Raw genomic sequence first — 15758 nt, 5'->3', positions numbered from 1 at the left:
TAGATTATAGCAGAGCCTGCAGCAAGAATATTATTAAAATGGAAAATGTTCTTTTACCATTGGTGACAGTGCCTTCTACTTATCCAATCCATCTTCCGCTTTTTCTGTGAATTAAGATCGGGAAAGATACCACCATTTCCATAATGTGAGACAAGAATAGACGCAAATAGATGATACTGACTAGCCTATAATTTGAAATGCCTTACAAATGCTTTCTAAACTATTTCACCATAGTTGAAAGTATACTATGATTATACCAGACTAACATTGAAACAAAATTTTACTGAGTTAAAGCTCAATGTGATTATACCTACTAAACATGTTTCAATAATAACATTTTAAAGAGTTTTTAAAGTCAGCCACACAGCTATAGATTCAGAAGGCAATGAAATAACCATTCAAATGCATAATTACAAATGTGAAAGGGTATCTACTATTTCCAAAGCCAAAAACAAAATATTAGCATAAGGAAAGTTTCAGAATCTTACAGAGAAACTGTCTTAAACACAATTTCACAAGAAGCTGTTTTCCTTGAATACAATTTCCAATAACTCTAACATGAGGAAATAATTGAGGAAATTGCTTTAAAACAAAACAAAACAGAACCTTGAAGTGTTCCATTATACTAAATTACCAGCTCATTAAAATAAAAGGAGCCATTTACAGTAAAGACTATTCAGCTAAGAAACTGACTATAGTTGGAAGATGGGTAAAAGCAAAAGTGACCCAAGTTCTGAATGATGAAGACTATAGACCACTATCAGGATGCTGTGCACTACACCAGGAGGTGAGAACAATGTAGAAACTTCTGAATATATGGGCACTGAACAACCAAGATAATACTGGGTCAGTCAAGCAGAAAACCTATAGCTCAACTAGCTAATCAAAATCCTAAACTGCACACACACACACACACACACACACACACACACACACACACATACACACACACACAGTAGACAGAGTAAATAGGGCAAATTTTGCTAATAACAGTATTAAGCTGTTTCATTCACCTAGGCAAGAAAAATAAAGCCACAAAATAAAAAAAAAAAAATTGAGGAAGAGTTCCCACAGTCCTCAATTGGCTTTTCAGATTTCTTTTCTACTCACTGTCTCTCTGGATAATTTTGATGATTCAAAGCCATAAACAGATTCATCATAAGAAGTGAATCCCAACAGAGTAAGCATTGAATATTATCACTCACATGTAGTGGTTCTAGCTAGACCTTTCCTGTGATGCTTCTTGGGACAGCTGACCTTGGGGAGGAGGGAGCAGCAAGTGACCTGCATTCCCTCACATGGTTTATTTATTTATCATTTAGATGGGATTGGGGAAATATAATCCACTCTAGAGATGGTTTCAAAAATTTACACTGGCCACCTTCCGGTGGCTAACGCCTGTAATCCTAACTACTCAGAAGGCTGAGATCTGAGGATCTCTGTTCAAAACCAGGCCAGGCAGGAAATTCCGTGAGACTCATCTCCAATTAACCACCAGAAAACCGGAAGTGGCACTGTGACTCAATTGGTAGAGGGCTAGCTTTGAGCTGAAGAGCTCAGGGGCAGTGCCCAGGTTCAGAGTTTAAGCCCCACAACTGACAAAAAAAAAAAAAAAAAAAAAGTTAGACTGGTACAATTAAGAGGATTTAAGTCTGTTGAAACTAGAAAATAAGAAAGATTAAAGTCAGTCCGTCCTAAATCAGACCATATTTTCTGTTCAGTCCTCCATCCGCCCATACAGAATGCCTGATGTAAGGGGTAGAAGAGGAGAGGACAAGCTATTCCAACACACTTTTATTACAGGCCCATCCAGAGATAGGCTCTCCAGAAAGTATTCTCATTATAGCTGACCTATTAAAGAGTACCAGTCATTTGCTCCAAAACATCCCTATGTTTAGAGCTTCAAAAGAGGTTAAAATAATTTAGAACAAAATTCTCAAGTTACTGGTGAAGAAATAGGTCCAGGGAAATTAACTGATTTTTCTCAAGGTCACCCAGCTAGTAAAGAACACAAGCTCTGCTAGACCTTCAGTTCTTACTCCAGGAGCTGTTTTTTCCATTGCATCATCATTCAAGATAGCATGAAGCTATTTTCCAGGAATTTTGATAAACCAAAAGAGAAGTTGTATGCCCTTTTGGAACCCAATAAGGCAATATTGAAGATACTTTTTATTTAGGGGCATTCAGATACATGCTTATAAGATTTGGGGATGTTCGTGGATGTATTTTTGAACAGATAAAGATACTTGAACAATAGTACAAACTATTAAGACTGTTAGATTTCCAGAGTATGCTAGAATAAGACATCTAGGGATGTAGCTGAGTTACAGAGCACTAGCCTAGCATGAAAAGCCCTGGATTTAATCCCTGAATTTCTAGAAAACAAAAGGAAAAAAAAAATCAAAGTATCCTGGAACAAGAGAGAAAAGAGCTCTCTCTACTAGGAAGCAGTAATAACTGTAATACAGAGATGCTGGCTAGTGAGGACCCCTTTTTTGAGCGGTAATGGGAACAGAAAATACTTGAAGCATTTCTTTATTTTACAAAGAATAAATCTGAATACCTTTCCGTCCTACATGCAATATTTCTCGTTAGATTTTCTTATGCTGGAGATGGCAACACAAATCCAGCAAGCTTTCAAAATCAGGTTGCCCTAGTGGGAGGTGAAAGGGGTCAAAAACAAATCTGTCTTTTGAGAATAGTAAGCAATTCCTTCAAATCTTCCATTCTGGGTAAGGGGCACACTCCTTCATTTGGACTAGCTCAGATGTTTTGCAAAGTGTATGTGTCCAATAAAGTCTACAGCGTTAGATAGGTCCGGCAAAAACTCTTAAGACACTTCCAAAGCCAAGCAGTTCCTCTCGTCCTCCCTTCCCCCCATCCCGCCCCCGAATGACCCCAAAACGGTGCCAGCCGAAGCGCTGGTGTTTCCTCAATTCAGAGACCTAAATGCAAGGATCCGGAGCCAGCCCCATCGATCCACAATCGTGTGCGGTCGTTCCCTCCAGTCTACAGATCCAGAAGAGACAGGAAGAAAGGAGGAACGTGGATCCGTAGTAAACCATAGTAAGAGAGGAGGGAAACAAAATGGGGCGCGTCACATGGTCACAGCCCGCATTTTTCTCAATTAAAAATCAGAGGAAGTGTGTGTTTCCGGGCCTCGGTCTGCCAGCTCCAGTGCCTTTTTCATTCTTGACATTCTGGTCTGGATGCACACAAATAAGGCTGGGCACACACAACATCCTGGGTAGGTGGGGAGGCGCGCTGGGGGGAGGGGAGCCCGGGGGAGGGAGGGAGTATTCATTCGGGGAGTGGGAAGTATTTGGCTCCACACACACAGGGTTGTGCAAGGCTAGGAACTCCGGGACTGAATGGGAGCACGTGGCCCAGGGATGCAGCCTGAAGCCCCTCCCTCCAAACCATTACTCAGGATGATTGGCTCTGGCAGGGGCCAATCAACGAGACCTCCCCGCCCGCCCGCCCAGAGCCCGTGGCCACACAGCCCAACCCTTGGGGCGGGGGCTCTTTTGATACTGCCAACCACGTGGCCCGGAGAGAAGCCCGGTTGCCCCGACAACCGACCCCAGACTGGCAGGGGCGGGCGGGAGGGCGGCCTCACGGCTACCCTTACCCCCACCCTTAGCAAAAGGGGGTTGGAGGAGGGAGGAGCAGCCAAGAGCCACATAAAGAGGGTGGAATGCAGGAAGCAGAGGTGACCCTGGAAAAGGAAAAGTGCCAGGGGCAAAGCCAGACAAAAAGGCCACCAGGCAAGGGAGAGAATGGGATGGGGACATGATTCTAGAGGTGTGGAATCCTGGAAGTCAGACAGGAAGCGAGGGCAAATTCATTTTTAAGGAGGCCATAATGTAAGAATGACAAAAGTCAAACTAACTGAACCCCAAAGGACTGGCTGGGGTCTGTCTTTGTGTAAGCCTGTTGTTGTGTGCCCAGCTTCTATTACAAATCTAGAAGACAGGATTTGAAGTAAAAGCTGACTAAAGGTGCCTGGGCTGCGGTCCTAAATTTGAAGGGTTCCTTTTGCCCTTCTTCATGGGCTCAATTTAGTCTCTGCAGAGCACAGGCCACAAGTAACACCCTGTCAAATTCTGAAAAAGGGAGGAGGGGGGAGAATGGTGGGGAACAAAGGAAAGAAATGGGAGAGGAACAGTAGCACAAAATTAACGAGTAGGGCATAAGTTAGACAACACAGCAGAGATGGAAAAGAGAAACAGAAAAGGATCTCCTAAGTCCTGAGCATCTGAGTGAATGTCTCATAAATGCTCTTTTAATGGACAGTTGAAAATAGTAAATAAGCAGGGATACTTAAAAGAGGAGCCAGAGAGAAAGGACAGACACCTCTCATCGTGCTTCAGGTTTTACTTGAGAAATGAAAAAGGCAAAGACAGCAAATGTTGAGGAAGCTGGGCAAAGAGTTTTAAACTCCTGTTCTCATCCCGAGCCTGACTATGCAATAACATCTTGAAAGGCAATAGGACAAAGTCAAGAAAGGAGAATTGAGGATACAGATATACCAGATTTAGTGCCCACTTAAATCACAGAGCCACATTTACAGCTTACAAATACATGTTTTAGAGTATACTGCTGGAACAGTTCTGTCAAAACATGGCCTACTAGCTACTACTCCCAGATTAAGAATATGATTCTGTGATTTTTATTATTGTAGAATACATTTAATCTAAGAAAGTTAAGAATAGAAGACTGGGGATTAACTTTTTTGGTTTTGATTTCTAGTGTGTCCTCCATGTAAGGAGGATTTTTCTTTTTAATCCCTTTAAAATGTGCTTCATTCTCTGGCTTGCTGGTTCAGATCAGATACTTATTCTACTCTATAAAAAGAAACCTATAAGCTAAGAAAAACTTAATGTGTATCTTTTTGTATCTCCTGTAGAGCCAAAATTTCAGCTCTGCTGGGTTTCCTTCCTTTGAATTGACTTTATAAATGAAGCAGTTTACAAACAAATGTTAACAGTGTCCCAGGGAATGCAACTTCCAAAAACATTTGAAGTAATCAAAAATTGCATGTTACCGTATGAAATCTCTTTTGAGCAAATAATGAAAATAAATGTTGCAATAAATACGAATCAAATATATGCTTATTCTTATTCCATACCTTTATCTTGCTTTTACAAAATAGAAAATGATCAAGTGCTGAACACAGAATCAAAGAGACAATGGCCACATGATACACATGTGTATTGTATGTTATTATTTCCTATGGATAGAAACTCTAGGTTAAATCTAATGAATGGACATCTATTAAGAAGTGTAAATACTCTCAAAGGCTCCTCTCTGAAGGAGACAGAAAGTTCCCAAGGTAGTCAGTTTGTCAGAATAAAGTGTTTCCAAATGTTGAAAACTCCTCCTTGCCAAGTCATCACATTATTTGACGACTGTACTCCTCTCGTCTACCCACAATGAGGACCACCAGAACAGAGGCTCCCAGCACACAGAATGGAGGGGCAGGCTAATTTCCTCTGACAACTGTTTTCCCTTCTTCAGATAGTCCCAGCCACAGAAGACCTAAAGTCAACTTTTCAGTATTCCTGAGGCATCTACTCTTGAACTTGAAGGAAAACCAACCAATATTCTAAAAGTGAAGGGTACAATTTCACCCACACAATCGATGCAGACCAAAGCAAAACTACTTCTTTTCTCTGATTCAACGTGCCATCTTTTTCACCATCAACATGTTAAGTCATTTTACAGAAGAGATACAGTAGCTCCCAAGTGATACATTAGTGGTGTCTTCATACAAGAAAAGACAACTACAAGGCAGACACACTGGGATGAACTTTTTTTCCCACAACTCTTCACTCTATATGGGTCCCAAGCATACACAGTTGATTGCATTAAAAGCTGCTATGCCTGAGAGATGGTGGGTCCCTGTGTGAAAAATACTTCACAAATCTTCGTACAAGAACAATAAGAAAATGTCACATATAATTACTTTCTTCAGAGATCAATCCGCATGTTTCTCTAACTTCAAAAAACAAAACAAACAACAAAACCCCTCTTCCTCCTGAATCTTTTTGGTGCTGGTTATGTTGCCTTGGGATTGTGAAATCACAGAACAAAAATACCACATGACACACTCGATAAGATCAGCCTTCAGAGCTCTGAGAAAGGATCTTAAGGGAAGAGCTTAGTCCCCTGTAGCAACAAATATTTTTGTCACATTGCCCTTTCCAGGATCTGACCTAAATAGGGGGTTAAAAGTAAATTTCAATACCGAAGCGAAAGTTCTTATAAATAAACTTTACAAAGCTCAGAACTGGTATCATAAAATATACGGCTTGTTTTTTTTAATGCTACAGGTTAAGGAGTTCACTTGGGAATTCTCACATGCAGAAACCCCTCCCAGGCGGCTCCTACACCTTTCTCTGCCTGTCTGGCAGGTGCTCAGCCACCTTTACCTCTTGCAAGTACATCCTCTCAAGGACACCCAGGGAAGGAGTGGGAAGGGACTGAGTCAAAGGACAGAATTGCAACACAAGGTTAAAAGCAGTTCCTCTTCTGACTGACACCCTGAACACGCACCTGCTGTGACTCCCAGTGGAGCTACTGACGGTCCTCTGGCTGCTTCTGGAAGCTGATGCTGGCGTAGGTGCTCAGATCCTCACTGGAGCGGCTGGTGGAGCGGCCTTCACTGCTGCCCACGGGCTGATGGGGGGCTGGGGGGGCGGGAGGCTGCTGCGGAGGGGGGCGCTCCTGAGGGCGCTGCTTGAAGTCCTTCACCAAATCCAGGTCTATGTAGTTGAGACCATTCTCCACTCCCCCGGCAGCCCCGCACCCTGGAGCAGTCTCCTTGGGGCCTCCCCCTAGCTCCCCGGGTCTCAGCCACACATTCTCAAAGGAAGCAGAGCTGTGGCGCTTGACCTCCTCGCTGCCGCCGCCACTGCCCCCCACTGCGGTCCCTGCTCCGAACGGCACCGTGTTGCCAGCCCGGGTGGCAGTGGGTGCTGAGGAGAAGGTCTCCGAGCTGTGCCTCCTCCTGCACCCTTGCGGATCTGCACGGATCACTTTGGCACTCTGGTTGCGGTTGGGACTGAGATTCACCCTGGTAAAGGCGCTGATGCCCCCAGGACCCTGTGGGGCCCCCAGTAAGGACGCGTGCACAGGTGCAGGTAGCTCGGCTGCTCCTTGAGGCTCACTGGGAGAAGCAGACACGGCTGAGGAGGAGGAGGAGGAAGAGGGAGCGGCGGCTGTGGCCCTGGGCAGGCTCACGTCCTCGGTAGCAAGGCCGGTCCGCATGTCAGCATAGCTGACAGGGGCAACTGGGGAGGTGTCCACGTAGCTCTGACTGGAACGACCCATCTGCATGGTCATGTAATCACCCCGGCTGCTGGGCATGGCCCGGGTAGGCCTGCACACGCTGGCAGCCCCTGGAGGTGCAGGAGCCACTCTGCCCACCTCGACGTGGGCCCCACTCTCCTGCCAGGCTGCCCTCCGGCCTGGCCCCAGGTCCATGTTCATGTACTCTTCAGTGCCAGTCTCTTCTTCTCTGGGAGCTGGCTGGAGCTGAGACGGACACCGGACAGAGAGACCCGAGCTGTGGGAAGCCCTGGGGCCAGATAAGTAGCCAGGCTGCTCACTTCCAAATTCAATATTCACGTACTCCCCTGGGCTCTTGGGCTCGGGAGGGTGCGGTGGCTGCGGTGGGGGCGGCTGTTCCCGAGCCCGAGGTAAGGTGCTGGCCTTGGGGTCCCCCAAGGAGAGCCTGGTGGGTCTAGCCAGGCGGCTGTTGGTCTGTGCAGCTGTGTCCACCTTCCGTGGCAGATGGGGCTGCAAGACGTGATGGTGGGGGGGATGTGGGAGCCCAGGCTCGGGCCTCACCCCACAGTGACCCCCACCCAGGCTGTCGCTGCTGGTAGAAGAAGAAGAATCTTCGGCTGTGGTGGCATAGAGAAGGCGACCAGAGCTAGAGGAGAGGCGGAGGTGCTGGTGGCGGGCACCCTCCTCTGGCTCCCCGGGGCGCTGGGTGTGCTTAAAGGACCTTGGCAACGAGTAGTAAGAGAGGACTGGCTTGTGCTGGGGGTCGTCGGGGCCGTAGTAGCAGTCGGAGGGGCTGCTGGTGTTGGAGTCCCCCACGGGTGACATATTCATGTAGTCACCGGTGCAAGGCAAGAGCTTGCCACCACCGCTCTCCCCAGGGGGCTTGGGGTGCGCCAGGGCATGGGGGTGGTGACCCCCTACCCCATTTGTCCAGAGCTTCCCATAGCTGCCCCCAGAAGGGGCAGCACTGACGTTGCTGCTGGTGCTGCTGCTGGAGGCGCCTCCGATGTCGGGGGAGCAGCTGCCGCTGGGGGACATCATCATGTAGCCATTGGGGTCCACTCGCTGGGGGTGGCGTCTCATGGGGTTGATGATCTGCTGGGGGGCAGACACGCTCTTGGGGCTCATGGGCATGTAGTCCCCGTTCCCCTTGCGGCTGTTGGGCACAGGGGCCACCCCTGGGGACATGGGCATGTAGCCGTCGTCCGTGTGGAGGGTGGCGGCGTTGTTGTCGGGGCGGTGGTGGTGGTGGCCCCCACGACGCTCCAAGGGGTGCAACTCGAGCCCTTCTTCGGGGTAGGAGTGGGTGGGCACGAAGGCCGAGTGGCGGTAGCCGGGCAGTCGGCCTCCACTGCCACCTCCCGGCGGGTAGGCGGGCATCATCTCCGTGTACTCGTCCGTGGAGGCCAGGCAGGACTGCGAGGGGGTCTTCTGGTGGGAGATGGTGGGGGACGTGCCGGCCGAGTGGGTTCTCTTCCGGAAGCGATTATCCAGGTCTGCAGCCCCGGCGGCTTCCTCCACCGCCAAGGCCGGGCTGGTGCCCAGGCCGCTGCCCGGGATGTAGCGGTGGCCATTGCCCCCACGGGGCAGGATGTAGTGGCCGTTGGGAGCGGTCAGCGTGGAGGCCCCCTTGCCACCCATGCAGATATAGTTGCTCAGTTCCTCCTCTCCCCGCGCCGGTGGGGTGTGGCCCAGGGAATCCGGGGTGACGCTGCGGAAGGAACTTCGGAAATCACAAGGACTGGAGCCATACTCGTCGGATGAGATGAACCCGCCATCGCTCGGGGAGCCGGACACGGACGCGCTGGACCGCCTTGGGAAGAGGCAGTCGGAAGTGGAGCCGTGGCCGCTGGTGCTACTGGACGACAAGCTGACCGGGCTGGTGGCGGATGGGGAGCACCGGGAAGGCATGGGGATGGATCGGCTGTGGTTGAGCGGGGGGTGCAGCCTGGAGCTGCCCCGATGCCGGTGCGCGTGGGTCCGGTTGGTGCTAGGACTCACGGGGCTGCCGTCCACCGAGGCCGGCCGGGACATGGTGCCTTCGCCGTCGCTAGAGGCGCGCACGCGGAAGGAGCCCGGCTTCCCGCCCACCATGCTGGCTGGAGAGGTGGCCGTGATGCTCTCGGTGCGCGACCTGCGCGTCAGCCCCACCTGGCTGGGCGGGGGGTTGTTGAGGTGATGGCGGCGCAGGGGCACGCTGATGGGGTTGGAGCAGTTGGAGGAGGACTGGCTCTTGCTCCGAGGGCGAAACTCGTCGCTCATGGCGCGCATGGCCTCTAGGATCGTCTCGTGCATGTTCTGGGCCACCACCGAGTCATCCACCTGCATCCAGAACTCGCCGGGCCCCGTCACGGCAGAACGGCCCACCTCGATGAAGAAGAAGTTCTCCGAGTGGCCGCAGCGTCGAATGTTCATCAGCTGCAGCACCACGGCGGCCGCCTCGGAGTTCAGCTTCACGAAGCTGATGGTCTTGCTGGTCAGGCAGAGGCGGTAGATGCCAATCAGGTTCTTTGTCTGCCCCAGGCCCTTGGGTTTCAGGATCACCTGCCAGACCTCCTTGAAGGCGGGTCCCGGGGCCGTCTCTCCGAAGCTCAGGTCCTCCCCGGCTTCCCCCACGCCGGAGCTGCCGCTGCAGCTGCCCCCGGCCCCGGAGCCCGCGCTGCTCCCATCGTGGTAGCCCTTGGCACGGGTGTGCAGCAGCAGAAGCGCCTGATACCAGCTGTCTTGCTCGGCCTCGCTATCTGCCGCAATGGCAAAGTGCTCGTCTCGGGTGTAGAGAGCCACCAGGTGCTTGTTTTTGGAGTCGGCTCGCTTGTTGATGTTAAAGCAGCTCTCGAGGGGGATCGAGCGTTTGGGGGCGCTCGACTTGTGCCGCCACTTCTTCTCGTTCTCGTAGTACTCCAGGCGCGCCGGGCCCCCGGCCTCGCTGGCCGCCCGCAGCACGAAGAAGCGCTTGTGCATGCTCTTGGGTTTGCGCAGGTACCCCACCTTGCGCACGTCCGAGAAGCCATCGGCGGCATCCGGAGGGCTCGCCATGCTGCTGCGGCCGCCACCGCCGGGGAGCACAGGCCGGCGCCGAAAAACAACCGAGTGGGGGGGCGGTGGCTCCCGGCCGCGGCCCCGCACATGCAAACGGGGCTGGAGACGGCAGAAACCCCCGGCTGCGAGATCCACGGCGGCTCCTCGCCCCGCGAAGGGGCGGCTGAAGGAGAACGCAGTGGCTGCGCCAAAGGGAAGAGCGAGAGAGAGGGAGGGGGGGGGGAGCGAGGGACAGAGAGAGAGAGGGAGAGAGAGAGAGAGAGAGCCCCGCCGGAGTTTCAGGACGTTTCGTGCCCCCGGGGGGTGGTGGGTGGGAGGGAGAGGCAGTTCGTCTGGGGTGGATGCAGCCCCAAGTCTCCCAAATCCAAGTCTCGTCTCAGCCACCGCAAGCCAGGAAGGAGCCAAGATGCATCTCTCGCTGCCCCGCCGCTGAAGTCCCACGCCGGGAAAGGCGGCGGCCGCCGGGGGGTTCGGGGGGCTCCCTGCGTCGCCTCTCCAGGCGCGCGCGCGCCTTTCCTCCCGAGTTCCCCTCTGGAAGTCGCGATTCCCGAGGCAAATTAAATATCCTTGGGCAGGGGAGGCGGGCTGCCAAGTCCCAACGTTGCACGGGGTTCTCCCTCCTCCCCCTTCTCCTCCTCCGCCGCCGTCTCCTCCCACCCCACGCCCCCCTCCCCCCCCTCCTCCCCCTCCTTCTCCTCCTCCTCCTCCTCCTCCTCCTCCGTCCCCCGCCGCCACCAGCCGCCCAAATACCAGCTCAATCGCGGAGACCGCGGCGCTGCGGCGGCTGCTGCTGGCTGCTGTCGCCGCCCGCGGACGCGTCCTCTGCAGCCCGCGCCGGGGCCCATCATCGCGGCGGGCGGGGAGTGGGGCTTGTCCACGCAAAGGGCTACGGAGCTGCCAGGGAGGCTCATCCCTGGCCCCTCGCTCCGGTGGGCAGGGAAAGGGGTGGAGGTGGGGGGGGGGTGGAGGGAGGAAGAGGGGGAGATTTGGGGAGGATCGCCCGTTCCCCGAGAGGCTCTGCCTCTGCAGTTACTTCTCCCCTCCCTCCTCCCTCCTCCTCCTCCTCGTCCTCCGCCTCCTCCGCGGAGTTGCTGAGCCCCAACCAAAACAAGCGGCGGCGGCGGCGTCTGGCTCTGCGCGCCCGCCCGGCCCCCTCCGAACGCGCCGCCGTCTCAGTCCCGGGGAGAAAAACACGTGATGGAGCCTCGGCACTCGGCAGCCCGGCCGCAGCAGCAGACGCCGCCGCCGCCGCCGGGAGGCTCCCGCCCGGGTCTCCACATTCCCGGGCCGAGCCCGCCCCGCGCCCGCCCCACTCCGCCCGCCCCCCCCCCCCACCCCCGGCCGTGCCGCAGCGGCGCCCGCGCTGGCCTCGGTGCCGCGCGCGCGGGCAGCGCCCCTGTGTGGCGGGCCGCCCCAGTGCAGCGACTCCCGGGCCGCGCCACCCAGGGCGACCCCCCCCCCCCGCCCCCCGGCCCCGCAGGAATCCCCGCGGCGGACGGACGGGCGGGCGCGGGACTGGGGCGGGGGGGAGACGAGGACGCGCGGGTGTGTGTGTGTGTGTGTGTGTGTGTTTGGGTGGCTACCCGAAAGCACGAGGGGAGTCTGGGAAAACGGGAAGATGGGGGGGGGGGGGGAGCGAGCTCGGGAAGACGCAGGAGTGAGGGTGGGGGGGGCAGCGGGTATGGTGGGGGGGGGCACTGCGGCTGTAGAGCCCCGAATAAGGAAGGCGGGGGGGGGTAGAGGGGAGGTGGGGGCGCGGGAACCGGGCTGACTCACGGCACAGGTAAGACCCCCCCCCCCCTCGGAGGAAGCTTTCTAATCTAAGCTCCCCAACCACCCCCCCTTCTCAGGAACTCTAAACGCCTGACTTAGGATTCAGGGTGAGAAGACAAGGAGAGGCGACCTCAAGGTTTGTAAGGTCTTCTAAGGGACCATCCTTCCACCCTGGAACTCACCCCCACCCACCCCCACCCCCGGTTTGCTGCCCAGCAGTGAGTGGGGGTTATGATCACTGCAAACGGGGGGGGGGGGGGGGTACCAGGACCCTCTGGAGGCCAATGTCTCGCAGCTGGCACTGGATCCACTGGGAAGAAAATATCATCGCCAACACTGTTTCCAAAAGAGCCCAGGACTCCTCACCTACGGGTGAAGATGGGGGCGGCGGGAGATGGAATGAAATACCCCTCCTCACATTCCCAAAGCCATTTGTGAATGTAAAAAAAAAAAAAAAAAAAAAAAAAAGTGTTAAAAGACCTCCTGGGGGTTCCTAAGGCCAAAGCCCGACTGTGCAAATAGCGCCCGAGATGTTTGTGTCACACACAACTCCCACCCACACCCATGGAACCACCCCATACATTTTTAACCTTGACCGCAAGGATAAGCGGGAGGAAGCCAGGACGGTGCCAGCTCGACCCGGCGGCGCGGGTACACACGGGGGGCCCTTCGTGTAGGACAGGTCAGCAGCCTGCTTCGCTTACTCCATTTCTTTATTGGTATCATTCTCACCACAAGCAAATGCTCCCCAAAGTTGGTGTGTGTGTGTGTGTGCGTGCGTGTGTGTGTGTGTAAGGATGACCTATAAACCGGCAGTGTGCCCCTGCTTGCCCAGCTGACATGGAAGATGACGTGGGTCTCTCTCTCTCTCTGTTTAATGCTATCTTGTTTTCCCACTCTAGTCCTGGCTCTTCGGAGGGTTTCTGCCTCCTTTTCTAAAGCGGGGGGGCCCTCCTGGGGTTCCCGCTCTCCCGCACTGCAGGAAAACGCGGGGAGACGCAGCACTGCGCGCCGGGCATGCTCAATGCCGGCCCCGGACCGTCTGGGCCACCGCCAAGCTCGCCGTGGCCTAATGCGGCCGAGGGGCGGGCGAGTCTCCACGAGCGGCCTGCTGATTGGTGGAGAGGCTTGTCTTTCAAGCCTTGCACTGCAGCGGTGGTGGGGGAGAGAGTGAGGGTACCAAGGTAGGTTGCAAAGCGCAAGAAAACAGAAGAAAAAGAACCGCAGGCGCCATGCAGCTGCTTGCGTAACGTGAATTGGGGGTATCCCAGGTCTGCAGAGGGGCTTTCTCCCCCCCGTAAACCCTGGGAGCCTCGGGTTTCTCCTCTCTCCTCGTCTTCTGGTTATCTGCAGTGCTACAGCCTTTTCTAGACCTGGTTCCTGTGTTATGTATTCAAGTACACATGTTGAATTGAAAGCCCTCCCTTCTTTTCCTCTGACAGCTTGGTGATGCGGGCGCACGTGCCCACTACAGCCAAGCTATAAATAGCAGATCATTTGGATATGGTAACCAGGCTGCAATTACAAGGATGGAAATTCAGGGGGTATAAAAGGCCTTATGCTTTGCTCAACCCCAGGAGTAGGAGGAATAAGATGGCCTGAAGTTAGTGCAGTGGAGTAACTGTATGAGATGAGTGTTCTTAGCCTGCATAAGAAAAGGAAGATAAAAAAAGAGAGTTGTTTACTAATAACAATGTAGTCTAGATAAGATTTGTAGTTTAGGTAGGGGCAAGGGCTGGGACCTGTATTTCACCTTCTGTAGAAAAACAATTGTAATTCATAGACTTTCATTTTTTTTTTTTTTTTTTGGTCCCGGGGCTGGAACTTAAAGCCTAGGCACTGTTGCTGAGCTTCTTTTGCTCTAGGCTAGTTCTCTTCCACTTTGAGCCACAGCACTACATCTGGTTTTTGAGTGGTTAATTGGAGATAACAGTCTCTCAGAATTTCCTGCCCTAGCTGGCTTTGAACCACAATCCTCAAATATCAGCCTCCTGAGTAACTAGGATTACAGGCTCATGCCTGTAATCTCTATGCGCCCAGAGACTTCTACTTTTTAAATGACTTCTTTCCAACCTCTTATCCCCTCCTCAGAAGGAAAAACATAAATAAATAAAGGTAATATACCTCCATGGGAAACAAAATATTATTTTCCTGAAAGGGAGAACAGGGCAATAACGTAATGTACAAATACTTTGCATTTAATCTTCACTGGAGTAAGGTTAGGATAATCACATAAAACTAATTTGTTGATATAAGGTCCAGCAGGGAGGGCTCTATGCAGATGACACCCTCCCCCACCAAGTCTCCACTCAGAACCAGTGTTGCCTAGGTAACACCTAGGGGCAGCCACCTCCCCTCCCCTGCCACACCTCCCTGCCCGGGCCCTTGTGGCTCAGTGGTAGGTAACACTGGTACTGGGTGGAGACTTTAGGCAGGCGGGGGCATCTGCATGGAGCCCTCCCCAGGGTGGACCTTACACTTGAGCTTTTTAAAGGTTTCTCTCCCAGTGGTAAGAGATTTTCCTTTAAAAACACAATTTACATGGCTCAAAGGTTTGCTGGTACTCATGCAAGAAGATTGTAGCTGAGGGTGTCACTCAGTAGTAGAGTGCTTGCTTAGCATGCCCATGACCCCAAACAAAACCAAACAAAAATTGAATGTGACTAATCTTGTTCCACAGAAGTACATTTCACATGGAAAATAATCACGAATCAGGATGCCCTTGGTATTCATGATTTACTACCCACCTAGCTAATATTTATGATAATTATAGTAACTCCACTTGTCCTTTACATTTCATTAGTAATAGCTTGAGCGAACTATAAATGCAAATTCACTCTGGGTTCATGCAGTCTACAGAACAGAATGAGATGCTTTGTGGAATCTGACTGGAGTGATGTTGAGCAGACACATGTATTATCCTGTCACCTTATGCCAAATTAGTCTTCTGGTATACTGTAATGAAGCACGCTGTAGGAAAATTTACTCATAACTGAAAATTCATAGGAACAGAAAAGCAACCCATTACCTAAATATATTGCTCAATGCTGCCACCTATAGGGCAGTTAGAGATGGCTCTAACTGCGTAATAAGGAGGGTAAAGTGCATTTTGGAAGAGGGGTGAAATGATTCACTAAAATTACTGCCAAGAGTTATAGTGATATAATGAACACAGTTATGATTACAAAACTTTACTGTCTGTGCACAGTGATGCACAAATGTAATAAAAGCACTGCAGCAAGGGGCTCCCGAGTTCAAGGTGAAGCCGAAGAACCATAGCAAGCTTCAGAACCAGTCTCATTGGTTACTCTGGGACACTACATCTTCAATTAGATTTAAAATGGAAATAATAACCTATATACATGCAAAAATTAGCAAATTATTAATGTATCCCTGAAGAATAGTGATGATCATTTAAAAATAGTAACAAGTTTTATATCAATACATGTATTGTCTCTAATATTAATATGTGACAACTAAAGAAGTTGTTTAAGTCCTTCCATTCAGGATTAATTTTAGCAATTTAGACCAATACTTGAAGAAAGATCAAATTTTGTGGCCTTTTCTTCAGGTAAGGACTATTTTTATATCAATATACTTTTTAGCTAGTCCTGGGCCTTGAACTCAGGGTCTGTGTACTGTCCAGAGCTTCT

The 15758-nt window shown here is 52.0% G+C and overlaps 1 protein-coding gene across 1 annotated transcript in view; it reads right to left on the bottom strand.

Moving 5' to 3' along the window:
• Irs1 (insulin receptor substrate 1) overlaps positions 1–10991 on the bottom strand; it is a 53005-nt gene extending 42014 nt beyond the window's left edge. Inside the window, exons 1-2 of the mRNA XM_048344646.1 lie at positions 10579–10991; positions 6559–10545 (exon numbers count right to left, since the gene is read on the bottom strand). Of these exons, the coding sequence (XP_048200603.1) occupies positions 6580–10329 (3750 nt within the window). The 5' untranslated portion in view covers positions 10330–10545; positions 10579–10991 and the 3' untranslated portion in view covers positions 6559–6579. The remainder of the gene's footprint in view (positions 1–6558; positions 10546–10578) is intronic.
• Between the last annotated feature and the right edge of the window lie 4767 nt (positions 10992–15758).

Source organism: Perognathus longimembris, chromosome 4 (genome assembly GCF_023159225.1).
Source record: "Perognathus longimembris pacificus isolate PPM17 chromosome 4, ASM2315922v1, whole genome shotgun sequence".
Taxonomy (NCBI): Eukaryota; Metazoa; Chordata; class Mammalia; order Rodentia; family Heteromyidae; genus Perognathus; species Perognathus longimembris.
This window is presented reverse-complemented; position numbering and strand designations above follow the sequence as displayed.